This window comes from Mugil cephalus, chromosome 18 (genome assembly GCF_022458985.1).
Source record: "Mugil cephalus isolate CIBA_MC_2020 chromosome 18, CIBA_Mcephalus_1.1, whole genome shotgun sequence".
In the NCBI taxonomy this organism is placed as follows: Eukaryota; Metazoa; Chordata; class Actinopteri; order Mugiliformes; family Mugilidae; genus Mugil; species Mugil cephalus.
Window position 1 is genome coordinate 20,699,649 of NC_061787.1, and position 26,517 is coordinate 20,726,165.

The 26,517-nt window shown below is 43.5% G+C and overlaps 1 protein-coding gene across 10 annotated transcripts in view; it reads right to left on the reverse strand.

Annotated features, from left to right (window-relative positions):
- Positions 1 to 6,497: 6,497 nt before the first annotated feature.
- Positions 6,498 to 26,517, reverse strand: part of arhgap12b (Rho GTPase activating protein 12b) — a 53,006-nt gene continuing 32,986 nt past the window's right edge. For 2 of the 10 annotated variants that reach the window (XM_047568219.1, XM_047568220.1), the window contains exons 3-20: positions 19,187 to 19,462; positions 17,724 to 17,864; positions 17,530 to 17,610; positions 16,371 to 16,493; positions 14,984 to 15,058; positions 14,531 to 14,605; positions 14,122 to 14,183; positions 13,945 to 14,026; positions 13,650 to 13,772; positions 12,255 to 12,359; positions 12,059 to 12,157; positions 11,816 to 11,918; positions 11,618 to 11,737; positions 11,411 to 11,509; positions 10,553 to 10,630; positions 10,315 to 10,449; positions 9,617 to 9,722; positions 6,498 to 8,158 (exon numbers count right to left, since the gene is read on the reverse strand). In XM_047568219.1, the coding sequence (XP_047424175.1) occupies positions 7,984 to 8,158; positions 9,617 to 9,722; positions 10,315 to 10,449; positions 10,553 to 10,630; positions 11,411 to 11,509; positions 11,618 to 11,737; positions 11,816 to 11,918; positions 12,059 to 12,157; positions 12,255 to 12,359; positions 13,650 to 13,772; positions 13,945 to 14,026; positions 14,122 to 14,183; positions 14,531 to 14,605; positions 14,984 to 15,058; positions 16,371 to 16,493; positions 17,530 to 17,610; positions 17,724 to 17,864; positions 19,187 to 19,462 (2,058 nt within the window). In that variant the 3' untranslated portion in view covers positions 6,498 to 7,983. The remainder of the gene's footprint in view (positions 8,159 to 9,616; positions 9,723 to 10,314; positions 10,450 to 10,552; positions 10,631 to 11,410; positions 11,510 to 11,617; positions 11,738 to 11,815; positions 11,919 to 12,058; positions 12,158 to 12,254; positions 12,360 to 13,649; positions 13,773 to 13,944; positions 14,027 to 14,121; positions 14,184 to 14,530; positions 14,606 to 14,983; positions 15,059 to 16,370; positions 16,494 to 17,529; positions 17,611 to 17,723; positions 17,865 to 19,186; positions 19,463 to 26,517) is intronic. The other 8 variants (XM_047568221.1, XM_047568223.1, XM_047568222.1 and 5 more) reach the window with 8 other exon arrangements.

A 26,517-nucleotide genomic window follows, 5' to 3' on the forward strand; every position in this document is an offset into this window, starting at 1 on the left:
TTTAAAAGATGTATTAAGAGATAAAGATTTCATTTCACAGTGTCAGGATTTAGAGTTCTGTTATTACAGTTATTAATTAATAACTGTAGTTTTCTGTTTGTCAGCTGTGAAGCTTATATTTCATAGAGTACAATACCTTAAAGCCGAAGCACGCAGCAGACTGGATCTGGGACACAAAATCTTCACATGGACTTAAGTACGTCCCCCAAACTCAGCATCCCATAGACTAAGGGGCTACAGTGTCCATCTAGAGACACACTCCAACACATTTTAAGTGAACATGCAAACCTAACATTAAATCTATTTTATCTCTATTTAATTCTTGAGCTGCTAAATGCTGACGGACCATTATGTTATTAAATGATCATGCTGCAGGAGTGGTAACAGATATTTGGATATTTAGAGATTTATTTGGTGAAGAGGACCAAAAAAAAAGGATAAATTCATCTCAAAAAGTTTCTGAGACTGAACCATAACATAGTGTCGGTGAGATAAAACCAAAACAAACAGCTGAAAAGATCTTTCTTGGCTATTGTGAGCGCATATATGTGAACTTGTAGTCGAGCGTGGACAGAGGAGGACGGTGAGTGAGCGAAGAGGTTATGAAAGCAAGTATCTGAGGGCGAGGGCAGATTTTAGAAAAACAAAATGTGTCACCGCCATCGCAAATGCTCCGAGTTGAGGCCTGACGAAGGAAGCGAGGGGAAGGTGGGAGGCAGGAGGGGATGTGTGGGTGCCCTCCTGGCTCGGCTCAAGCCCCGCGCCCCCCTTTACTCATCCGATCTGGGGGCAGCGACGAGGAAGAAAAGAGCAAGCTGATGCCGAGACCCCTGGGGAGAGATTAGCGCTGACAGCACAACAAAGAAGAATTACGCCCGGGGCCCCTCAGCTCTTCGACAAATTCAAATGTAATGTATGGCTCTAACTGCGCCAGAGGAGGATCAACGTAATATATGATCGACCCACTTTGCGGGTGCGCTCCGTTGGCAGTGATGTAAAAGCGATTTATGCCCGTAAAAAATGTGCAGGCTAATTAAGTAAGACGTTGGCACGGGAGCAAATCCAATGAGCTTATATGAGAGAGCTGGCAAAGTGGTCCCCCCCCCCCCCACCACCGAAAGGTCTACCTGAGCAGAGGAAGAAAACTTCGACGAGATTTCAAAGGCTGAGACGGGGGAGAAAAGGAAACGATCAAATGTAGACGTCCGCCACGTGTCAGGCTGTTGATCCTTTAATTGAATTCTTGTTTGTGATTTGTTTGGGGTGGGGGGGGCTCAGGGCCTATGTAATTACGCGGAGCCTTTTTTTTTTGCCAATCAGACAGCTGTGCTGAAAACGCTGCGGATGAAATGTCCTAATTACAGCCTCGGTGGAGGACGGCTCCGTACGTGGGGGAGTACATGTGCTGTTAGCTAACAGATTCCAGAGCCAACAGTGTTAATGAGACCGACAAGGGGAGGGAAAAAAATAAAAACAGAGCCCCCCTGCCCCCCTTCATCATCCAGATTAATCAGAGCACCTAGTTCTTTCTTTGTCGCACTATAAATACTCATCTCACATCTCCATCCAGGTTGGAAGATCACCTCAGCCCCTCCAAACTCAGGGAGGGGGTAGTCAGCCCATTTCTCTAATGAGCTTGTGAGGAGGCTGAGTCACAGACCTACGGAGGCTAACAACCACCTCAGGCCCGAGTTCCTCCTCTTCACCGAGGAGTCGGAGGCGTCTCTGATGATAGCACTGGAGCCCCCGGAGGAAGACGTTTTAACCACTAGTTGACAAAGAGCAGAGACGGTTGATTTAAGCGCCGCTCCACCTCCGCATCCATCCGCCGTGCCACTATTGTCTTTGCCTCCTCACTCTCTACCTGCAGTTAATTTCCCCAGGCCCTCGTAGCGGCTGCTGCAGGTAGACCTCTGAGAGATGAGACACGGGGCCTCGGCCCAATCCTCAAGCTCCCCTTTTCCTTCGATGCTGCCTGACAGCGGGAGAAAAATACTGCTGCAGGAGATGCTGTCAGGCCGTACCCAAGAAGGAGAAGAAGGAGGAGGAGAGGGAAAGGAGGCTGGCTCAGACTCTAGAGGTGCAGCAGCAGCTGTAACTGTCCAAGGGTAAATAAATAGATATTCTGCAGAGAGGCTATTATCTGTCACGCAGCGCTGATACAGTCTTGCCTTGTATTTATTGCCTACTTAATGGATTTGATTGTATTACTGAAGGTAAGGAGGGGAGGGGAGGGGAAAAAGAAATCCATCGCTAGCTAGAAGGTGCTTTCAGCATCCTGCAATTACCTTATGTAAATCCTGGCCTGGAATGTTGATCCACTGCTATTTAAAATGCATTGAATTTCCATGGAAAATGATCCACTCCCGCCGCCTGAAGCTCATTAATAACGGCGACGAGCCGGGCTGACATTTGAAATACTTACACGCTTACTTAGCATCGGCGTGCATGCAAGAACACAGCCACGAGCTGCAGCCATGACAGCACATTTGGAAAAAAAAGGGGACGGCTCTGAGTCAAAGCGCAAGTGGCAAATGAGCCGTTCCTCCGACAGGAAGTGGTCCTTCTTCTTCTTCTCGCGCATGATGTTGCGCTTGTAAGTGTTGTTTAATGCAGTCTCTGATCACGCGGAAAGAGGAGTACAAGGAGGGTGAAGGCTTCCATGTGTTAGCTAAAGGTTTAGAGCTTTCACACTACAAAGCAATGCACGAGTCAAAGGCTTTGAGATACCTCTGAGACTCCTGTCCCCAACTCAGTCTTCATATAAAGACAGACTGAAAGAGGTAAGCCCCTGAATACCAGGTGTGTTTTAACCAATCAGAGCCCTTTTATTTAAAAGTCGATCACCATGTAAAAACCATGTGAACCATTGAACTGACCTGGCAGATCGTTGCAGGAGCAGAGTCAGTTCCCAAAGACAGCAGTGGTGGAGCTAGAGGGGTGGCCATGGTAGCCAGGGCCACGTCTGAAACCTGACTGGATACATCAGATGCCACCCCAGGTGATTGACACCAGGTAACTGTGCGTTGCCTTACCCTGATAATACACTGGCTGCGCTTCAGTTGTGGGACGGCTATGCTGTATTTTGGCGGAGGACGGAGCGGATACACTGGCTCCGGCAGGAAGCTGAAGACGAGGTGTCGCAGTAGGGAAGGAATTCACGTACAACCGCGAGATATTGCCACACTTTAGTGTATAAAAATGAGCCATGAAAGAAAACATTACTCAAAATAATGTTATGTTATGCGTAATTCCTTCAGTTCCACTCAAATGTCGAATTGATTGATTGATTTTTTTTTTTTTTTTTTTTTTTTTACAGAAGCACAATGCGGATCAAGTCCAGATGAACCCCAGCCCCGATATCAGCAGCCCTGGCGGCTTCCAGCCTGAAGCCAGTCAGGGAAGTCAGTGGGGTCAGACACAAGAGTCCAGTCTAACACCAACAGATCAGAGGCAGCAAATTTCTCTCCAAGTTCAGATACTGAAAAGTGTCACCACACACTGGAACACATGGAGACTTTGAGAATAAGCCTAATTCTGAACATTGATTCACCCCTAACAATAAATGGTTTTGCGTACTGATGTACTGATGTTATTTTATTGCTGTTGTATTTACTTCGACTGTATAGTTTTTATATATAGTTTGATCAATAGATATGTCTATGTCCCTGCGATAGCCTGGTGACGTGTCCAGGGTGTACCCCGCCTCTCGCCTGATGACAGCTGTGATAGGCTCCAGTTTAGTGAGGATAAATGGTAGTAGAAGTTGAGAGATTTTCATATATACGTGTATGTTTATATGGGTCACATAGAAACACACGCACACACACACATTACATTTATATATATCCCTTCATTACAATATGGACCCCCAATAAAGCCCCCCTCCCCGGCCACCCCTGGTCTAGCTCTGCGCCTGCAAGGGGATGACTCCAGACCAACTTTCTGCCATAGATAATTTGTGAGAAGTCAAGGGAAGTTTAGTTTTTATTCAACTTCTACTAGGGACTAAACGCTGTGCTAACTAATCAAAGATCAGATTTTCTCAAAATTCATCAACTTTCCAGAAATACAGATCGTATTGACTTGTACAATCTGCAGTAAGCAGGTTTCTGCTCAGTGGAACCATGGAAATACAGCAGTTGTTGACTATAAAGTGGACAGCACGTCAGCTCTGGTGAGCTTGTAAAGGGACAGAGGCCCAGTTGTCACCAGAGACCCACAACAGAGGGTCAGTGTCGTGCTACTGAGTAACATCCCTCCTCTGTCTGCGCCGTGCATGTGAACTAGTAGAGCAGCAGTCCTCCCCTGGTTAGCTGTTCTTCATGTTTTTGAGTAATTTATTAGGTAAGTGTAAGACGGCTGGAGACATGTGGAGACTAAAAGCTGGTCACTTGGAATCAGATTGCTCAAGTAGGATGTTAATAGAAGGTCTGTTTCGGTTTAATAATCATGAACTTACAGCGTCTTGGCCTGTCAGACATTTTCTGGTCGTGAAAAGCCGTGGCTGAAGTGCAGTGGTCTTTACCACAGAGCGGCAAACCCTCCCGACCCTCATGTTTCTCGTTCAGCCACTTATAATGACAGCCCACCTGCAGAAGAAGCCAGTGGAAGCACAGAGGATCCATCAATCTTTTATGCTCCGTAATGGCTTGTTCACATTACCTGCCCACACCTCAGCCTCCCTGGAGCAGGCCAGGCCAGCGCCGAGCAGATCAGGCCTGAAAAAAACCACTGCGAGCATATGGAGCACTTCAAACACTCAAAGCCTCCCTGGGTCTGAACTGTGGTCGCACCCATGAATTATAGAAATGATCTAATTGTTTTCTCAATTGGAAATACTGGGGGCCCTCCTCGCTGCGTCTCAGTTTTAACAGCCTGTGGTTTCCAGCAGGGCACATGATTCAGTGCTGCCTACCGACAGCTTTTTTTTTTTTTAAATCCAAGGTGGTCCGTCCAGTCAAAACAGAGCCAGAGCTGAGGTAGAAGCTGAACCTGTTGCTGTAAATTAACACACAGGCAAAGAGAAGAGGAAAGGGTTAAACTACAGAACGAAGAGTAGCGGTTGAAATCCAAGGAGGAGAACACACGTGGTGAATTATTAAACAAGTTCCAACAAGCTATGGAAGAGATTCTTATTTTTTTATTTTGCAGAAAATAATTGAAAAGTTTAGACTGAAGAAAATAATCATGGTGAAAGACGTAATGTGGCACCCACTGAGTTATAGGTTGGACTTTATTATTACACCTAAAACAAACAGATCAGGCATAACATTACGACCACCTTCCTAATATTGTGTCGGTCTCCCTTGTGCCTCATCAGAGAAGGGAGATAGGTCTTCTGAGGATGTCCTGTAGTGTCTGGCAAGAGAATGTTGTTAGTGGGGGTCTTTGGATGCTGTGGGTTAAGGGGAGGGGCCTCTGTGGATCATCCCACAGATACTTGATCAGTTTAGGATCTAGTGAGGCCAGGTCAACATCTTGTGCTGTTCTCCATTTTTTTTTTTTTTTTTTTTTTTTTTTTTTTTTAGATGTTTCTAAAGTGTTTTTGTGTGTGTGTCTGTGTCAGGCTGCATCCTGCTGGGGACACAAAAAGATGAGATGGACAGAATATGGAATAAGAGAAGTTTTATAGCGTTCACTACGGGAGCGGAGTTGAATCATTCTGCTGGAGATCGAGCTCCTCTGCCCCTCTAATGTTTGGTGTAGTGGACGGGGTGGACTGTCCATGGCAGAGAGCAGTTTACCCACTGACCTCCTGTCCCTCACTGAGACAAACGTCTCCCACTCCCTGGAGACAGAATGTGAATATAACTTGAAAACCAACTTTTGTTCCACTTCATTTTCAAGTTTCCTCTAAAAATAATCTTTATGACGCATTGAATTTGCATGGATAATATCTTTCAGACTCGGAAGGCCATGAAGACTTTAGCTTAAATAACATTAGGTTATTATGTTATGATAATAATTCTTAACCTTTTGTCCATTTCCCACCCTGTAAGGGTAGATGTGGCCGCCATAGAAGCAGACCTGCAGGAAAATGAAGAGGAAACTAAATGCAACCTCAGTCGTGGCTCCCAGCTCTGCTCAGCACCCGCTCCGCCTCGTGCTTCTTAATCAAAAGTGGCACTGTGGCAATTACCTAATTAGACATCAATTAATCCACACCCTTCAGGTCTGCAGCCGAGTTTGACCTGAGGAGCAGCGACAGAACCGCCCTCGAAAGAACGGGCAAATCAGATTAATGGAAGCGGAGCGGCAGAGGTTGTGCTGCATTGGAGAAATCTCCAGAAATGCGCCGCGGTTCATTTCATAATTAACAGGTAGAGATATAATTGATTGAGACGTGAGAGCTTAATCACTCAATTCAATGAGCAGGATATCGGCGTAGAGTAGATTAATTCAATTATGTAATTAAAGCCGAGGGAGAGGGGAAGCTTTAGAGCTGATTGAAGGTTAAACTGGAAGCATTTCATTTCATGAAGACGCACCAATGCTCACTTTGTCCTTTTTTTTATTATTAGACATAGCAATTTCACAAACAGCAGTTAGCCTGAAAATTACATTCAAAATGTGCAGCTGACCATGCGCAAACACTCCAGATACACCTGCAGACAAAAGTAACAGTCGATCATGTGTTTTTTTTTAGTTTTTTGTTTTTTAACCCCACAGTCTGTGTATTCTCTCGTTTTTAATTCAAATGTACAAAATCAAAACTCTTTCACCAGTTCACCGTCAAATCATACACACCTCAGTCAACTAGGACATGTCTTAACAGCTAGTTTCTGTACATATAATGCTCTGAAATGTTTTTTTAAAGGCTCTTCTTTGCACCCATTCACTCCCACACAACAACGACAGTTGATTTATTCTCAGTACCGCTTCCCTTCTCTGAATACTCTTTAACCTTAGCTGAGTTGAGGAAGGAGAAGGGTCGGAAATCCGCTTTGTTTTCCAGTCACACCAGGACGTCTGACGACGAGGGGGGGGGCTCCTCCAGGAGTGTAACGGAAACTTTTACCAAAAGCACGTTAGACTACACGACACACAGTTTGCACAAAGTGGTGAGACGACGATGCTTCTGCTCAGCTTTTGTTCCATTTAGGTTAATTCGGTCACACGAACAGACGGAGGGCTGGTCCTGCAGGGTTCAAGTCACGGGACACGCGTGTGCGATGGGGTTAATGGCTAATAACACTGGTTGGAAAGGGGGGGGGGATACGGGCTCAGGAGTGGGAGTGAAGTAGTTTATGGAGTCACTAAGGTTGAGTGGGATTGTGGAAAGTCGAGGACACGATGTGTAACTCCACTTCATCCAAGTGCCAAGAGAAAGTCTGTTAACACTGATTATTATTATTATTTCTTCTGTTCCATCTGATCCAGAAGCACAGAGGGGCTCACACATCACAGACGAGGCTCCACGACACAGAAAACGCATCCAGTTCATATTGGGAGAGGTGAGGAGGTTCTCGGCCTTTAATGCCACGGGAGCAGCGGCGCGGGCCGCGGTCCCACCAGAAGGGAGACGCCAGGACCCGGCTCCGCTTTCACTTTTTCATTTTTTCCGTTTACTGGCCACAGGGATCCAGTGTATGTAAAAACACCTGAATGCTCAAATCCACAAAATCAAACGGACGTCCGCACGTCAACACGGCACCACTCTGGGAAAGAAAAATAAAAATAAAAAAACGTCCCATCGTCCGGCCTGCTACATGCAGCAGGAATGGCAACTGAAAAAATCGGGTGATGTCTTATTGTACAACTCTTTTTAAATTCATCTCCAAAACGTCAGTAAGTGCAACGCCTTCGTAAACTGTCAATGGATGAAACCTGTTTTTTTTTTCCTCCTCCGAACTGCTTGGTCCACAGCAATGTTCAGTTCAGTCAAAGAAATGGCGGAAATGGAGAGAAGTCCATGTCTGAAAAGCGTCCTCCTCCGTGCGAGGCGGGGGTAAGAGGGAGGGGGAGGGGTGGGGGGCACCTCTACCTACCGAAAATGCTCTCGTACTCGAGCAGTATGTGCTCCACGATCTGGTTCTGGTAAACCATGTGGACCGCGATGTTGCCCGTCTCCGTCTCAGGCCGCAGCAGCGTAGGGCCGAACACGATGGCCACGCTCTGGGTCGTCATTCGGTTGGCCTCCCCGTGGTCTATAACCCTGCAGGGGGCGGGAGAGGAGATTTAGAGATCACATGTCATATAAACGGCTTTGTTCTGACAATCATTTGGTTTGAGAGCAGCCCCAGAGGTTCATTTTAGACAAACAAAACCCCTGACTACACACACACACACACACACGCGCGCGTCTTTATTGCTGCAGATTGAGCGCAGAGGCAAGGCACTCGACACGCGCTCCAGCGCTGCACAGCGCTCCAGGCAAGAGCATAATAGCCTTTTTAAATAGAATCTACATCCTCGCATGCAGATGCACAAAACAATAACATATTCATGGAAGAGAGAGAGAGGGGAAAAAAGAGGAAGATTAAATCCGCCTGCTGATATACGTAGACCTCCATACACTGAATGTCACGCTATAAATTTCCCCAAGAAACACCACTTCATAGGTGCTGAATTACAGCAAACACGGCGCCATATAAATGCAAATTGGAAAACCTCAGAAAATGTCATTGTGAACATATTGCCGCTGGCTCCGGTGGGCTGGGAGCGCACGCGGGCTGGAAGTTTGTGTTGATCGGTCTGAGGGAGAAAAAGGTAAACACGCCCAGAGTCAAACTCCTGAACGAGGAGCAGGACGGAGCTCGTGTCTGGGGCAGGAAAGAGCTCAGTGGACGGAAGGTTAAACATGAACTGGTTTTCAGAGGTGGTGCCAACAGTAAAGCTTCTACCAAATAAATCAAAGAGCAAGAAGATGTCAAAGGAGTTAAAGCAGAGTTTACTTTTACGGGGTCATCACACTCTCTCTTATCGGCGTCTCATACCAGCAGCTGACCAGTTACACATCTATTTCTATATAAGGCAGCTTCATGTATGTGGAGTTACTTTTTCACTAATCACCCGCTCACTATACATTATCCTGCTTAGAACACAGCCCACAGATAAATTATTCAATAATGTGACACAAAATAATAATTGAAAGAGATTTTATTTGTGTAAAATCAGCCTGTCGTTATGAGGTGTGTTGCGTGTGTGTGTTGGGTGCTGTCGGTTGCCATGTTTCTCCTTGAAAATAAAGAGTTTGGTGTTGGGTTTCTTTTTGACTGAATATAGTTTTTAGCTGAGTTTGAGAAATATAAAACTTATTATCTCGTTTTTCTTTTTCTTTTTTTTTGTTATACCATATGACCTCATGGCTTTAAGTAAAAATGAATAAAATCTAGTTGTGGTTAAACAACAGAAATCTGAGCATGTTGCATTTAAACATTTGATGCTATGGACACAGCTCAGAATCTAACCACAAGTTGAACCAGAGTTATAACAAGTGCGAAAATTAACCCAATTATATGACCATTATATTAAGTTAGAACGTATTTTAAGTGTAATACTTATCTATAGATTAGAATATGCAGTATGGACAGTCAGTATACCACCACACATTCATGTCATGAAGAAATCGCTCAGTAAATGAAGATGATTAACCACCACGTCTCCCTCTTACCTCCGCAGGTGTTTGAAGAGGACTTGCATTGTGTCGTGGTTCGGTTTTGGCAACTTCTTGATTAAGTCTTTGATTGAATTCACTCGCTGCTTGTAGTCGGAGGATTCTGCAGCAGAGAAACAGGAGTCAGTGAATGTACGTGAGCATGGCGCCACCTTGTGGACGCATCAGGCAAGAAAATGAAAAGCAGAGTTTGGCATTTCTTCACACAGGAATAACTTTACCTGTAACTTCACCTCTATCATCTGTTTTTGTTTCCTGCTTTCACTTAAGAATTATACAGGATGTATCATAAATCAAAGTTTGGATGCATTGATCCTGAGTTAGGATGCAAAGTCGAGATGTCGCTGTGTAACATGCAGACTCAGTCAGAGAAAAAAAAAAAATCAAGCTCAAAACCAAGGATGATGACATGTGTGGCAGCATTATTTTAGTGAGGCAGTAACACGTTCATTACAGTTGAATTTGAAAAGTAACTAAATCTGTCAAAAAGTGTACAGGGACCAGGCATTAATTAATGTTGGTATATTTAAGTAAAACACAGTTTATTTATCCTGTGTGAATGAGCCACATAAAAAGCCACATAAAACTGAGGCGTAGGAGGTGATGCCTAAATCTAACGACATCCTCGGGCAAAAACTCCTCATTCATTGTGCCAGGTCTGTCCAGGTGACAGTGTGAGAGTCATGGTTACTCACTGATGGCGTTCACGAAGTCATTGAAGGATCCGTATGTGAAGAGCGGCTCTGGAAGCTCCCTGAAGAACATCTTGAGGGCTCCGGTGGTGACGTGGATGTCCTCCCACTTGCTGTCGTTCAGATCCACCTTCTCATCTAACGCAGAGAGACAGAGAGAGGACAGGTGAGTCATGTGACCCGTCACATCACATATATATAGATGCCGCACGGCTGAGTGGAGCTCAGACAGAGATTCTACCGTGATTCACAGCAAAGCGGAGCTTCTGGATCACTGCCAGGTTCCCGCTCACTCTGTACAAGCCGTCAACGCTGAGACCTGCAGGAGGAGACGTGGAGGGACAAAAAGCAGTGAGTGGACACGGCAGAGTGTGTTTGTGCTTCCTGACACGCTGAGCTGATCTAAAAGAACCTGATCAAACACTCTTCACCTCACATCAGCTTCTACCTTCTGTGCGTCCTGAAGACATCACAGACTTAATGTGGACGTTTGAATGATGTCGTTATTATGCAAAAAGTATCATAGTTATGGTTCAATAGGCAGAAATACTATCCAAACCAAAGATCAAAGACCAGAGCGCAGAGGTGTTGGTTTTGTGTGTGGTTTTAGAGAGAACGTTATTTTTAGGCATTGGTTTGAAAAGTCATGAATTAGCTGATTCTCAATGGATCAGATTTATCACGACACCTGTGTTTGGAAAAACAGGGTCGGTTATATGCGTGTTATTTTTACATTACAAATTATGGACAGGAATGATTCACACAGGATTAAAATCACAGATGACCTCAACAATTATTAAAAATGATTAGTTTATAAAGCACTTTTTATTTCATGGCAAGTGTGTCCTTTCTCATCTTCGAATACATCAGCTGTTGCATGAGATGAGCCTGGAAGTGCTTCACAATTAAATGATTGTTGAGAAAGGAATCGTTTCTGAACACACCACAGGGCTTTTAATTTGAAATGATGACAGGCAACGAGGGTCAAAACAAGTGTGACAAATGAATTATTATTATTATTAAACAGAGAGGATTAGAAATAGCCTCCCTCAAGTAAAAACCTGTCACCTAGGATAATTAAAGTAGAGCAGGCTGATACCTGTGTTCTCCACGTGGTCGATGCACATTCTGACAAAGTTGGGCACTGACGTGTTCTCCCGCTGGCACAGACTGGTCAGGCTGCAGCCGAACACCTGATCTGTGAGGAGGAAAAACATTCAGCCGTTACTTCTAGCTTTAGCTCTTGCTACCATGAAGCAGGAAACCCTCACACTTCAGGGTCTGGAGCTGGGTTATGTCTGACTACCTTTGATGTATCCTTTGTCCCGGACGGCCTGATACGTGGGTCTGCGTGTCAGGAACTTCTTCAGCTTCAGCCTGGTTTTCTTCTGGTCTGAGGAGTCCATGCTCACAGAGGTCTTCATCACTGGAAGGGAGGCGGCCATGACGTGAGTACTTTTATTTAAGACGCTGGCACAGGCCAAGCTGCCTGAGCTCGTCTCACCTCTGTTCTTCTTGGAGTCTCGGTGGTCCTTCTCCTTGTCCTGTTTCTCAGCTCCTGGAGACTCAGGCATGTCCTCCTCAATGGCCTCATCCGACTCCCACGCCCGGACAAGAGGAGACACGTATGGAATCACAGTTAAGTCAGATCCATATGTAATCCCACAGAGGCTAATTTAAAGATAAAAGATCTAATTTAAATCTGAAGAAATTAAACTTAAGTGGTGTAATGACTATAAATGCTCACGTGAGTGTTGATGGCCTCAGTGAGGGCCCGGTACCAGTCATTGATGACGCTGTCGATCTCTGACTGGATCAGCAGCTCTGTGCCCTGACGCGTCTTCAGCTGGAAGAAAAACATCAAAACGTCAAAGCTGCACACTATATTCTGAGGCTTTTTGAACCCAAAATCGCTCGCTGACGCTCGGCGGCCTGTCAGGTACCTCGATGACGTGCTTTTTGCTCGACTTGTCCTTGGAGGCCCAGTCCACCGAACCCCCGCGCAGATCTACGGTGAACTCAGGCTTCGACTGAGTGCTGCCAAACTTCTGGAAGCAAGGGTGGAGATACATAGTGAGAGAGAGAGAGAGGGAGAGAGAAGGAGAGAGAGGGGGAGAAATAGAGAGTCAGGGTCTGACAAATATGATGGAATGGGCATTTGTGAGTGAATCAGAGGATGCAGTCACATTAAAAACCAGAAATCAGACAATGAATTTGACTCCCAAGAGCAATAAAAGTTTCTGGGATGCAAATTTGTGCCTGATGTTCCACAAAGTTTAAGAGCACAGACAACAATCCTCTAGAATAGTAGACGAGGGGATGAGGAATGTAAGTTTCACTTCCTGGAATTAATCAATTAACTTTGAACCTGTTTTATACACACACATCATTAGTACCGTGTTACAAGAACAACACTATTACTCCGTGTTAATAATGTCATGAGCGGTTTAATAATCACAACCTTCAGGCTTTGGTCCATTTGTACAATTCAAACAACAAATGATAGTTTTGCATTTTAATGTAATTTGGTGCCAAATACAGTTAAATACCTAAAACCTAAAGACAACGTCCTTGAAGATGCAGTTGTTTTGTTTGCAAGTGTTGTTCATTTTATAAGTAAAATTCCATAAAGTCTGATTAAAAATGTGTCGTTGCAAATTTGATGCCCTGACTGAAATTAATTTATTTTATTTATCTATTAATTGAACTTAACACTGTGGGTGTGAAGGGTTATACATTTCTAACTGACATGTCACACGCTCCACATGAATTACTAGAGGCAGCTACTGATGCAAAAACCACACCAGTAAAGTTAGACTTCATTTCTCGTCTTTAAATCTGCAGCCATGACTCGAATCATTTGGGTTTTTGCATGTCCCTCCTCTACTCTATATTAAATAAGGCATTTGTGAAACATATTTAATAGTTAAAGTGTCCCTCCCTCAGTGTTTCAACTGTTTGAACTCGTGCTTCTTGTATGAGGCCCAGTGAAGTCTGATTGTGTTTCAGAGCTCAAACTGAGGGATAAACGAAGCAATATCTCATCTTATTATCAAAAACATCACTCTTAGGAATAAGACATTTGCTCTAACAGAGCTTTAACTTCTTTTGATCTCTAGGGAATTCAAGAAAACAGTACATTTTTGCTTTGAAGGCCTCATTTCATCCATCTGTCCAAATCCCACTATCTCCAGAGGTAATTTTCCGTCAGAATCAAGCTTGACAAACACATCAGTCAGTCTCTGGGTCAGTCCAAAACACAGGGGTGAATAAGAGAGTTAAGACGGGCGGGAGCAGCAACACATGCAGAGAGAGATGGGTGAGGAGGGGGGACATACAGCGGCAGCCTGCACAGGCCTACAGTTCACATAGGAGACAGCAGGATGGGGCTTGACTGAGCGCTTCCAGCTGCTAAGAAGAGTGAGGAGCAGCTCGGGGATAGAGCCGCTGCGGTAGTACGACTTCGAGGAGAGGAGAAATAAAACAGAGGATGACAAACTTCACAGCACAGGTGGCGTGAAGACATAAAGACGGGCGACTATGCAGAAATAAAGAGAGAAATATCACAGAGATGAACAGAACCCAGACACTGTGTAGGAGCATGAGGCCCGTGGGGCGGACGGGGGTACATACCCAGCTGGTGCTGCCCCCCTGACCCTTGGCAAAGAGCAGAGAGGAGCCCTGCAGCACGGTCCACGACGAGGTCCAGTTCTTCCTGTCGGTCAAAATAAAACACGTTACAGACGATCTCTGTGTGAGAGTTAACTCTATAATGTGAAACACAATTTTACAAATGAAATAAAAACCAACCTGACTTTCTTTCCATTCTCTGTGATTTTGGTGACATTGAGGACTCCACACTTCTCTGAAGGCTGAGGAGGGACGGGGAGATGGAGAGAGACAAACAGTGGCAAATAAAAAACCTGACGCAGCTTAAAATTAAACATTAAACACACTGAAGGCCGACAAGCAAATGAGACTAAAAGCTGCTGTGTAGCCTGATGTCATGTCCAATATCACCAGCAGATGGCGCCATAATGACACTGTAAAATGTTGAAACTGTGCTACTTCTTTCTTGTGGAAGCGGATTGTGGCATGTTGTTAGGTTTGATGCAGTTAGATGTGGGCATGCAACAGATGAGGTTACAGTGGTGTATTTGTGGATGCAGGAGGATGGAGTGCAGTGGCAGTGTGCAGTGCTGCAAGCTGGAATACTAACGGTTGAGGGGTGCTTAGGAGATGAGGGACAGGAGTCAGAATCTGGAGAGCTCAGCTTGGGCGCCGGAGCACTCTCCTACCGACAAGAGGCACAACATGATGAGAGGCTGATAACTACGACTAGAAGGCAGGAGAAAGTCAGTCTGAAGTTAGTGAGGAGGAGGAGAAAATGGATTAAAAGGAATCACAAGACCGAGTTAGCATGGAGTCAGATCATCAAAACACAAAGATGGGATTTGAGTATAATGTGTGTTAATTCACAGTGATTTAGAGGATTGATGATAAAACTCGCTTCAACAACAATAAGACAGAAAATAATCAGACTTCTTTGATTGGTTGAACTCCTATCCTGACTGACTCTGGCTACAGGACACGTGGACATTAATCAGAACGGATCTTGATTAGGGGGAAAAAAAAAGGTGTCATAAGAGGAATGGTTCTGGGCGGTACCAACTTTATCACGGTAAAGAGAGAGACGCAATCTCTTCTTGCGCGGGTCAGAAGAAAACCGTCGGAGTTTGAAGGAGAGCTGCAATAAAACCGCCAGAGTTAGACTCTGACGTAGGTTTTAAACCCTAAAATGTGAGAATATCTGAATATTTACAGCAGAAACTGAAATCTAGCAGAGATGAAATAACTAACATTAAGGCAAAGTTAGCTTGTTCTTTTGACCTTTCCTTTGTATCTTGACAAATACTTGATAAAAAATGTAAGTTTATATAACATATAGCCTTATTTAAAGAAGATTTACATTGGATTTAACAAGTTTCCACATTATAATATATTAATTCTTAATAATAACCATAATAATAATAATAATAATAATAATAATAATTAGCTTGTAGCAATACAAATCTACTTGTTTTTGTCTAAAGATGCTAGTTTGGAGATAGTGGATTTATTTGGAATATTTTAAGTAATATATCCATCATTTCAATACCTTTTTCTTGTCGTTTTTTTATTTTGAGTTCTTGCTCACTGATGTCTGATGTCAAACGATGATCAACATGTCCTAGCTTTTCTTTTAATTAAACTATATACAGCAAGTTAACAGCAATAGAACAGAACAAATAAATCAGCTCCCTCCTGGAAAAATGCACAAAATAAAAATAAAGCTATGTTTTTCATAATAATGTGAAATTGGGCAAATGAGGTATAAATAAAGTAGTCTTTTTGGAAAAATATAGGGAGCATGTGACAACACAGAGATGAACAGGTCAAGATAAAACAAATAAAACTACTAAAGTAACCCTTGAAAAAATAACTTAACAACACCTGGTTGGCTGCATATGGTTGGAAGGGTTTAACGAGGAGGAGTGACCCGTTGCATCGTGGGGAGTGTAGGAGCAAGTGTTTTTTGGAGTGACTGTCTAGGACGTTCCAGTCTCCGCTGCTTCGGCTTACCCAGACTTTTTCTGTTTGTGAGTCACATAAATTGAATGTGCCAAGAAAAGCTCAGGAACTATTGACTAACACAAACCAATTACACACGTATTTAAGGTAGGAGTCGTGCTGAGAGGTCCTGGTGTTGGTGTTCTGGACCTTTAAAGAGTATTTAGACTTTTAGAAACCGATCAGCCAGAAAAATATGACCACCCAAAGAAACACTGTTTCCAGACACCACAGGACACCCTCAGAAGACCAATGTCCATTCTCTGATGAGTCACAACTGTTCACAAGGGAGACCTACACAATATTAGGAAGGTGGTCATAATGTTATGCCTGATCAGTGTATAATTCCCAGCCTTTATAAAAATAAAACACCGGAGAAAACAGAGAGCGCTCGTTTCCATCGTCCACAGTCATCAGATATAAAAGTTCTCCGCTGGGATCCTCCTTACCTTGTCGTTAAGGTCTAAGACGTAGGTGCTGTGCCTCCACTTGGTCAGGACGATGGGATCCTGCTGCTTCCTCTCCAGACTGCGACTCTTAGGAACCTCACCAGACTGAGGGGAGATATTGTACTGAAGAGAAAAAGAGAGAGACAGCAGATTTGAAGGTCACAGTCTACAGAGATTATTCCAGCAGAGCCTTCAGAGAGCCTCCTACCTCTCCTTTAACTTTCCACAGAACCATTGGACCTTTGCTCACTCCGCAGGCATTGTTTTCTACAGTCCACCTAACATGTCCGTGTCTGTTTGTTCCTTCTGAGAATGGAGCCGGTCTATTCTGATCTGCACTAACGCCTCCAGATTATGGGGTAAAGAGCAGCTAATAGGCAGTCAGCCAGAGTTCAGCGCAAACATGGCTCCTCTGTGAGTGCCTCCGACATTCATCCACTTACAGCAACAGCACAGGTCTTAAGAAAACACGCCATGATGAAGAAGAGGAGGAGGAGAAACTTAATTAAAGTGAGTTACAGGCTCAATGCAGTACGTGAAGATTAAATACCTTAAGTATTACCACTGCGTATTTCACCTTTGTGTTAGAGCTTTTGACTCTTTAAGCGTTCCATCCCTGGATGATCTTAATCAGCATTTATAAACTGTTATGAGATTAACTTCTTGGTTCTTAGTTCAGGTGAATTTTAAAATGAGAACTTGCACAACTCTATAGGTTCTAGATGAACAGTGAAACAAGTGAAAAAAAATGGATTCTCCATAGATTAAATACAGTCCAGAATATAATGATCATAGTACTTAAAGTCACAATTATTACTGTTCACTAACTGTTCAACCGTTAGCAAGTTAAAGTGAGTGAGCACTGTGCTATACTGAAGTTTAGCTAGTTTTCCTCCATTATTAGAGAGTAAATCCTAAATATTGTCCTTGTATCAACACAAATCTACTTGTTTTCAGTCTATAAACACTAGTTTTTAGTTGTACATAGGTTCTTTGAGGCTTAGATATACTGACCTGAAATATCTATAAGCAGATCCTTTTGTTTATTTAAAGTAACATGTTCCTTATTTTTAATACATTCATGAGATGGAGACTGTTTGACTGATGAAACATTAAAGACAAAGATTAGGATCAGCTGATGTTTACAGGGACATCTCACCTTGGGCAGTTCCCACTCTGACCTGGATCCATCAGCGCTGTAGTAGTAGGGTCGGCCTTGTTCATCCACATGTTTGATCCACTGTGAATACAAACAAAAATTAAAATGAGTTTGTGACTCAGAGCCACTAACGGTTGTGACTCTCAGATTGATGTGGCAGGGTTTAGGCAGGGGGAGAAAGAAAGAGCTTCCACCTTCTCCTGGGTATATTCAGACACGTAGAGGGTGTGCCCGTGTTCGTCCAGCTCCTCAGACCAGCCTCTAGGGGGCGATCCATACTGGCTGTCGGACTGACTGGAGTGAGTGCTGTGGCAGTTTTCCTCTGAGGACAGTGGCTGTGGAGGTGGAAGACAGAATATACAGAACTAAGAATACACAGCAAGACGTTATGACTCAAAGAAACACTTAGCAGTCAGGACAACAGGGACATGGACCTTTAGTTTACTTCATTAGTTCCATATTAAGTCAGAAGTTATCCTTATTTTGTAACTATATCTTCTAGCTGAAATACAGATTAAGATTTCACAATTAAAAACTTTTCATTTTTAAAGTACCATGCACTACCATAATAGTTAGATACAAAGTTTAAATGAGCTATTAAGCCAAAAGTACATACAATCTCTACATGCTAAATATGAAGCTGTGGCTTTTAGCTTGTTAACCTAGCTTAGCACAAAAGGACTGCAAATAGCTAATCTGATCCTGCTAAATGAAATGAACTAGACACAGAGTCATAGGTTGTAAGAGAGACATAGAAACTAAATAAGCTAGCTTTAGCTTTATGCTAAGCTAACCAGCTGCCTATCATGTTTAACATACTGATGTAGGCACGATATGTATCTTCTATTTATGAGGATAAATTACAAAATACCCAAAAAATGAAGAGCCTTAAGAATTTACAGTTATTCAGGTCCTTAAATAACTGAATTGAAAATATTTGTCATTTTGCACCATAGTAAACTTTAACAATGATTCAAATATCGAAATCTATGTTTGCTTATTTAGTCTCAAACACTCTAACTTATATTGCACTAATATTGTATCTTACTAGCCTTCCTTAAGCCATCTCAAACGATACACTAGTAATATGAGCTGACATGAACAACTGGAAACTAATTGTCTTCTTTTTTTCTTCTTTTCAAGTCTCTCTCCTCAACCATGGGTTCTCCAAGCGCTTACTGACTGAGCACAGTGCAGCCAATCACATGTAACTTACTATTCAGTAAAGTAATATTCAGTAAATTGTAAGGTTTAGCTTAATTAAATTAAATACATTAAATACCTTAAATGCAATTTGAAATCACAGGTGAAAAAAGTGGGTCTAACTGCTCTCTCACTGCTGAGTGGAGCCAAATTAATCAGGATCTCTATTACAGAGCAATATCTGAAAGCACCACACGGGGGCACTGTTGGATAGTCAGGCAGGAAATGACAATATGACTGGAAACCACAACTTCCCCATATCAAAAGCACACTTGTTTTCCTTCCTTGAGGTCCACCGCACCTTCACCACAGCCTGTGTAGTTAACATGCACCTTTATTTGTAAAGTCTGTCTTAGAACAGACCTCTCCTCACATAGGGCCGGTCTGATGCTGATGTTTAGGGCTATAAACAGAAGTCATGCTCTCTGGGGGGACAGTAGTGGACATCCCTTACCTCGCTCTCCGCTGTGCCCTGGCTGTCTCCTCGGATACTGCTGGTGCTGCTGCTGGTGGTGTCCCTGGTGCGTGGCGGCTTCCAGGTGCGCTCCCCGGAGGCCCTGTTGTAGTAGAAATGTCTGCCGCTCAGGTCTTTGTGGGTCTCCCAGTCGCCGAGGATGTGAAGCGGGGAGCCTGAGGGGACGGGTGGCAGGCTGGACTGAGAGATCTTCAGCTCCTGGAGGTTGGTGTAGACGGGCGAGTCGGACCGGCCCTGACCTGTGGGCGACGTTGTCTGTGGGAGACACATGAAAAACTGATATATTCATCCATGCATATTCCGCTTTCTCCTGTCCTGCAGCTGCAGCTTTCACTCCAACATTACCAGTGCCCTGACTTTCTTCAGGAAATTCAGTAATATTACAGGAATTCCATTAAAAGCACCCCAGTGTCTGCTGAGGTCCAAGTATGCATTGGCACAGAAAGCAGGAATGTGACCAGCTGAGGTGTTTGCGTGCAGCAAAGTTAACATTACAAATGTGTGAAGCTGCATGTGGATAAAACTTCCCAACTTCCCTTATGTCAGAGACTGAAAATGACGTGGGGAAGGCAGGGGAACAGTCTGCATGGCAGGATGCAGCTGCTGATCAAATCAGATTCTGCATGTGGTTTGCAGACACCATATTGGTCCGATTTGGACTGCAGGAAGCAACCACCAAGAACCTCAGACAGACTCTTCAATTGTGCAATCAATTTATCTCTTGTAGGCTCAGAGACATATGAAAATAAAGCGCTACTGTTATGCATCTAAAAGATACAAGATACAACATTAAAAATAGAAAAAATCATTGGTGATTTGATTTCAGTTGTGATACCGCAGGAGGCCGATCACAGTGAGAACTAAAAGAGAGGTTGTGGGAGTCCGCCCTGAAGTCCCAGTCAGTTCTTCTATGAAAAGGCTCGGCCACATAATGCCTCGTACATCGTGAATGCACTTTAAACCTGCGCAGAGCCAGCACCATAGCAACCATACAGCAATAAACATTGCTTAAAATGGCGCAACCACAAGTTGGTGAAAATATAAAAAAGATGGGGAAACAAGCTCAACATATGCATGTCGCACAGGAAAGACAAGAGGAAGTAGAAAAAAAGAGATAAGATGCAGAATGACTGCTACCAAAATGGTCGATGCAGAGTTTTGATAAGGTGCGAGAGGACAATGAGAGGGTTTCTGATTACTAAACATGCAGCAGCTGGACGCGTAGTTTCACTTTCTTTTTCAAGTAACAACTTATCAGATCAAAACTATGCAGCCCTGCAGAGTCAGTGTGGAGACACATCAAAGACCATTTTCACGGTGGTCTTCTGAAATTTGGCAGCATCTGAAGGTCACTGCACAGAAAAAAAAAAAGCAGAAAGCTACGTTTCCATGGCTACTGCCCAGAGAATTGAATGTTCTGCATGCTCTGAAAAATATCTGAGGGTTTTGAAACGCAGCTGATACCGAGATTAATGCCAAGAATCAGCATAGAGCATATATATATATAAATAATTAAATATCAGAGGCTGTGCCAGCACCACACCTCTCTCCTCTGCGTGTTACAGGTGAGGAATGTGGAGGGAAACACGCTTCAGTTAGGACACAGATGGGACTTCCTGCTGGTCTTGGAATAACAGGAATATTTTTCACATAAATTATTATTTAATATGCTGCACACATGCCGGAGCAGAGCAAAGGGTCCGGTGGCCTCCTGCTGGTTTCAGTTAGGCTCACCCTGCTGCTTCTCCAAAACGGGCCAAGGCACCGTGAGAGGCACGGGCAACGAGGCAAACCACAGAGAGACGGGGGTGGCCTCGACTGAACCTGGCTTCAAACTCATCCGGACACAACGAGCGGCAGCTTTCATTTATTTATTTTTTTTATTTTAGGGAATTATGCAGTAACGATGTAGTCTAAATGCAGATGATTGAGCGTGGTTTGAGAGTGAGGCTGGGGTCAAGTCCATTTAGATTCCACTGCGCCCGGGACAAACCCACCGCAATTTGTGGAGAAGTAATTAACGTGCTTTTACGTCCATTTTAACACAAGTTCAACGAAAACAGTTTTCAGCCGTCTCTGCTTTCGGGGAGAGTAATTTAACAATCATCTCTGACAGAGTGGAGGGAGCACACAGCTCATTACTGCTCGGAGAAACACAGGTCCACTGTTGATATGCATACCACACAGTCATTGAGTCTCTTATTAATCATGACGCCTTTTAAAGGGAGGCCTTAAAAAGTGCCTTAAAAAGGTGCTTTTGGCTATTTTGTCTTGCAGCACCATGAAATTACTGGGTTACTGTATTTATAAAGAATGTGGAAAACTAAAGCAGCAGAGGCTTGCAAAGTGTAAAGGTTGTACTTAGCATAGCCAAGCTGCAAGAACCACTAGATCCAACACTCATGATCACAAGACATCACAAAGCTCCCTCACTGTTTCTTCAAGCTGAGCGTTTGAAATCTCACTTTATCCACAACTAATGGCATTCCTGTTAGCATCAGTTGCACTTACTTTAGTATGCCAACATGCTAACAGTTGCTAATGAGCACAAAGATGCTAACATGAGGGTTTTAGTGCTGCAACTGTGTTGAAATGCGCAATAAACTTTTCCAACTCGGCAAACATCGGTGCATTCACAGATGAATAGTGACATTTAAAATAATCACACACAAAATTTAGTCTTCACATATTTGTGTTACTTAACAACCATAGTCTAAAAACCCATGTCAGTGCTCTCTGGGGTTATTATCTGAACCAAAGCCAACTGAAAACAGTGAGGCTGAAGCATTTCTATTAAAAGAAATTGAGTTGAGTTGAAATAAAAAATAAAAACTTGAAACTAAACCAAAATTAAAAAAGATAAGAGACAACATTTGTTCTCTTATAGTGAACTGGGCGCCTCTAATACAGGGAGATGCACCATATGCTGACTTAGAACTCTAACACATGCCTGGAATCTCAGCAGAGGCTCCTTTTAAATGTTTCATTGAACTCAACTTGAAGCGTTTCTCTGGCAGTCACAGGACATCTGCTAATTATGGCCTGGCGAAGTTTTTGTTAGAAACTTGTTAATGTTACCCAAACAGTTTAAATAGAACAAAACAGGAGAGGGCTGCAAGAGGATGAGTTTTCGGGGACATGAAGTCCACCTGTGCTGGTCTATATTAACCTAAAAATGCCGTGCGCGGTCAAAATATCAGAATTTTCCGACCAGTAGAGTTCACGTACTGTCCATCGCGTCATGTACGTCACCTTGTTTGCAGGGCTGCTCACAAACACCTCGTCGTCATCCTCCCCGGCTCTCCTGTAGCCCCTGAACACACTGAACGCTCGACGCATGGCGATGCACGGCGGCCATCAAGTGACACAGGACGATCGCTGTTGTGGTTTCATGTCACACCACCTCCCCCCCCAAACTGAGCGCCCACACACGCTCAAAAAACCACCTCTTTCTGTCTGCCACGTTCCAGTAGAATTAGGAGGAAATCTGAGAGCGGACTGTGACAGGAGGCAGAGGGGAACAGGATCTTTCTACCTCTCACACACACACACACACACACACGAAAACAGACACTATAGTACACAAAGCTGTCTGACACAACAGGAAGCGGTATTGAAGAAGTCTCAGCTTCCCGTATCAGAGCGTTTCTGTGCGTTTGTGTCAAACTGTGTGGTGACTGACGGACAGACATACAGACAGACCGACAGACAAAACTGGCGGTTCTGACTTTTGGGCTCTCTATATTTAACCTGACCTGAGCCGCGAGACTGTGTGGGTGTGTGTGGACAGGTGATACCACTGATCACCACTACAGCCCAGCACTCATATTTCACCCCAACAAATATCTGCTAGGCGACCTAAAAGGCAACAATGGATTCAAAAAATTCTGCAGACTGATAGAAGAGGATGTAGTGAGGAATAAAAATAGATGTATATATATGTAGGTATGTGTGTGTGTATATATTTGTTACTTCATTCATCTGCAGAGAAAGGTGTTAAAATAACCGTACTGTGAAGTTCCCCCTAACATTTTGCAATGCATGTTGTAATGCACTGAAGCTCTTTCAACGTTATGACACCAGGTTTTTTATCTTTGAAACGATCTTTACAGAGAGTCGATGTCAATTTTGGTTATACGCATCAATTTATTTAAAAAGTTTTAACCTTTGAGTGGTACAGATGATATAATAATTAATAATAATTATATTATATATATATAATAATAATTAATCTGCTGACGTGCAGGCTGCAGAGAGTAAATCAGGCATTTCTTTTTGCCCTTTCAGTATATTCATTCAGTCCACCACATCATCTTTATAATGAATTCTCTAATTTAACTTTGAAGCAGAGCTACTCTTTTCCAGTTGCAGTTTACATCCATGTCTTTTGTCATGATTAGTGTATTGAATATCTGAGTTAAAGGTCTTGTGAGATCAGTGACCTTTGACCATCTTTTCTGGTGGGAACACGATCTGGAGTCTCTATGCTGCAGCAATGATCTGCTGGGCCCATCACATTATTTTTTGTTGTGGACAGAAGGTAACAGCAACGTCATCTGAACGCTGTGGAGTTGAATTCGTTTACAACTAAAAAGAGGTACTGAGGTACTGATGCAGAGGTATTTTGTTTCCTGTATCAGTTAAAATGCGCCTCATGATTAACAGACATTAATAGACTAATATTCTGACAAGAATTAAGTGACTATGCCAGACTAGCTCATGGAGTCCAGGCGATCGTTTGAGCCAAATCAAGAATGTCCTTGAAGTTGTTCCAGAAACTTTGCCTTCGTAAGAACAGGACTCAGGGACAAGCTGAAAACACTGGTGCCTCATGCAGCCAGAGGCCACGGCTGTGGCTGATGCAGGTGAAGAGTTTGTACAGCTAAAAATAAACCTGTCAAGAAATGCTTTAATGCAATTACTAATAAACAGTAAAACAGAAAAGTAAGACTCAGCCATAGGAAAGTCTGCTCTATAAAACTGAACATTTTCATATCAGGAATGGAACAATTCTCCAGCTCTGTGGTGCTGAATTAAATAAAAGAAGAAGTGTACTGACTGTATAAGGTAAAAATATATCAGTGCTGTCGCTTATTATTTTTTATTAAATAAATTCGTTTCCCATTCGTTTCTGTACTGTTGTGCTGCATTTTTGAAACAGTTATTTAATTTCAACGTGTTGAATTTAAGTTTGCAATCTACAATTCTGAGCTGTAATTTATTTATTTTTCAAGAAGAGTAATTATGAAAGAAGTCTCAATGATTGCCGGTCTATGAATCTGCTCATACTGTCATGGGCAGATTCCCAGCTGAAATGAATGAGAGTGAGGTAGAGGTAAAGAGTGAGGGGACAGGGGGATCCAGTGCAGGGGTCTATGACAGGTAATTAAAAATAGAAAGGACCTGGGGGGGTGGTAGTGGATCGCTCTCATAGCTCAGAGAGAGAGAGAGAGAGTTGTAAATCAGGGATGGATGGAGAGAGAGGTAGAGGGCGGGAGTGAGGAGGGTAGAGATGTGCTGCTGAATACAGAATGGCTTTCTTCTATCTGCACAGGAGTGATGAATGAGCATCAGACCCCGGGCCTGTACAGTAGCACCACTGTAGCCAGAGCGCATTATGCAGGTTGGACACTAGTGTGTGGGCACACCCAGCATGGAAACGTCTCGTTAATTCAGCTCAGAGGTCTAATGGAGAATGTGGAGGCACACGCAGCATAAACAAAACAACTGATGAGAACTGTCTTCCTAATGGAGCCCAACGGGACGACGCTGCAATGGAGCTCACTGTAAAAATTTATCACCATGCTGGGAATACTACTCCATGACTCCTCTCCCTCACTCCAGTCTACCCAGCCTCCCGTCCCAGTGTGCTTGTACAGGCACTAGAAAACGACTGTGCCCGGCAGTGTGCTGTGAATTAAACCATAAATAATTTGAAAGAAGCATGGGTCAGGACGAGGGCAAGAGAGGGCGCAGCGCTGCACCTGCACATTCAGTCCACTAGGCGTCTCTCTCGTGTTGAGAGGGGAAGGGAGGGAGAGTTCAGGGAGCAGGGGCGCTGGTGAGTGGGTGGGAGTCTCCATCCAATGTATCTTGCCGTGATGAGAGTAGCGTGAGGGGGAGGGGTTTCTATCGGTGCGCACATGGCAACCCACTCTGCAGCATTTCCATCATTGGTAGTTGCTCAGCCGTGCTCCTCACACTCTTGGCTACAGCAGCTCAGACGAGGCGTTCAGGGCTCTGTCACCTTGCTGCACCACATTCAGAATGACTAATCTGACAACCTATACTGTGCATAAAGCATTAGAAATGTGTAAATTGTACAATGTGCGTGTTTCAGATCATCATACGACCAACTTGATTTAATAAAACAAAAATTACAAAAGAGAATACAACAGACTCAAGCAAAGGCTGCACCCAAATAACAACAACACACACTGCACGCTGCATTTAAAAGAAGACAGAGAGGTTTCCTGGAGACAGCGTCAAGGAGAAAATTCTTCCGGAGAGGGTTAGGGAGTTTATGGCGTTGGATCAGAACATTTCTGAGGTAGAGAACACAGGTTTTCTGGAGCCGAGGTACGAGCTACTCTCTACACACTACATTAACTTTGACAGAAAGACTTATTGGACTGAAACCAGTCGACTCTAGGAGAAAACAACGAAGACAAGGAAACACTTTAGGAAACTACAGGGGACCAACGTTAGGACATTTAAGACTGGACTGGGGGCGAAAGAACGTGATTGGGACGTCCCTGGCGTAGAGAGAGAGAGGGGGAAGCTGAGTTTTAATTACATTTTTTTTTATGCAAAATAAAAGCGATATTTATTTAAACTTCAAATGAACAGGTCACATGACCTCCTGTGTCATTTCCAGTGACGGCGAAATGCGAAAAAAAATGTTTCCATTGTACTTTTGTGATACACTTTTATATTGATACGTTTGAAAAACCACCTCATGAGAGTGAAAAAATGTTTTGAGAAGCCTTTCAAAATGTAGTCGTTTCCATTATCATTTTATTTTATTTAGGTTTGAACATTTCTAGGGGTAGTGGAAAAGTAGCATTTGAGTCATGTATGTGATAAAGCAGCTGTGATGAAACAACACTTTAAAAGCGTTTCCCCTTAAAGACATTCGGGGAGTTGAAGTTAATTGGGCAAATGAAAGAAAACGGAAGTGACTGTGTAAAGATGAAAGTAGACAGCTTTAGAGGAAAGTTCAAGCTCTACTTTCACAACCTGTACCGCTGGACAGCTCGCCAGAGATATCTTTTCTTCTTTTCAGACGCCTGGTTTCTCTCCAATCTTGT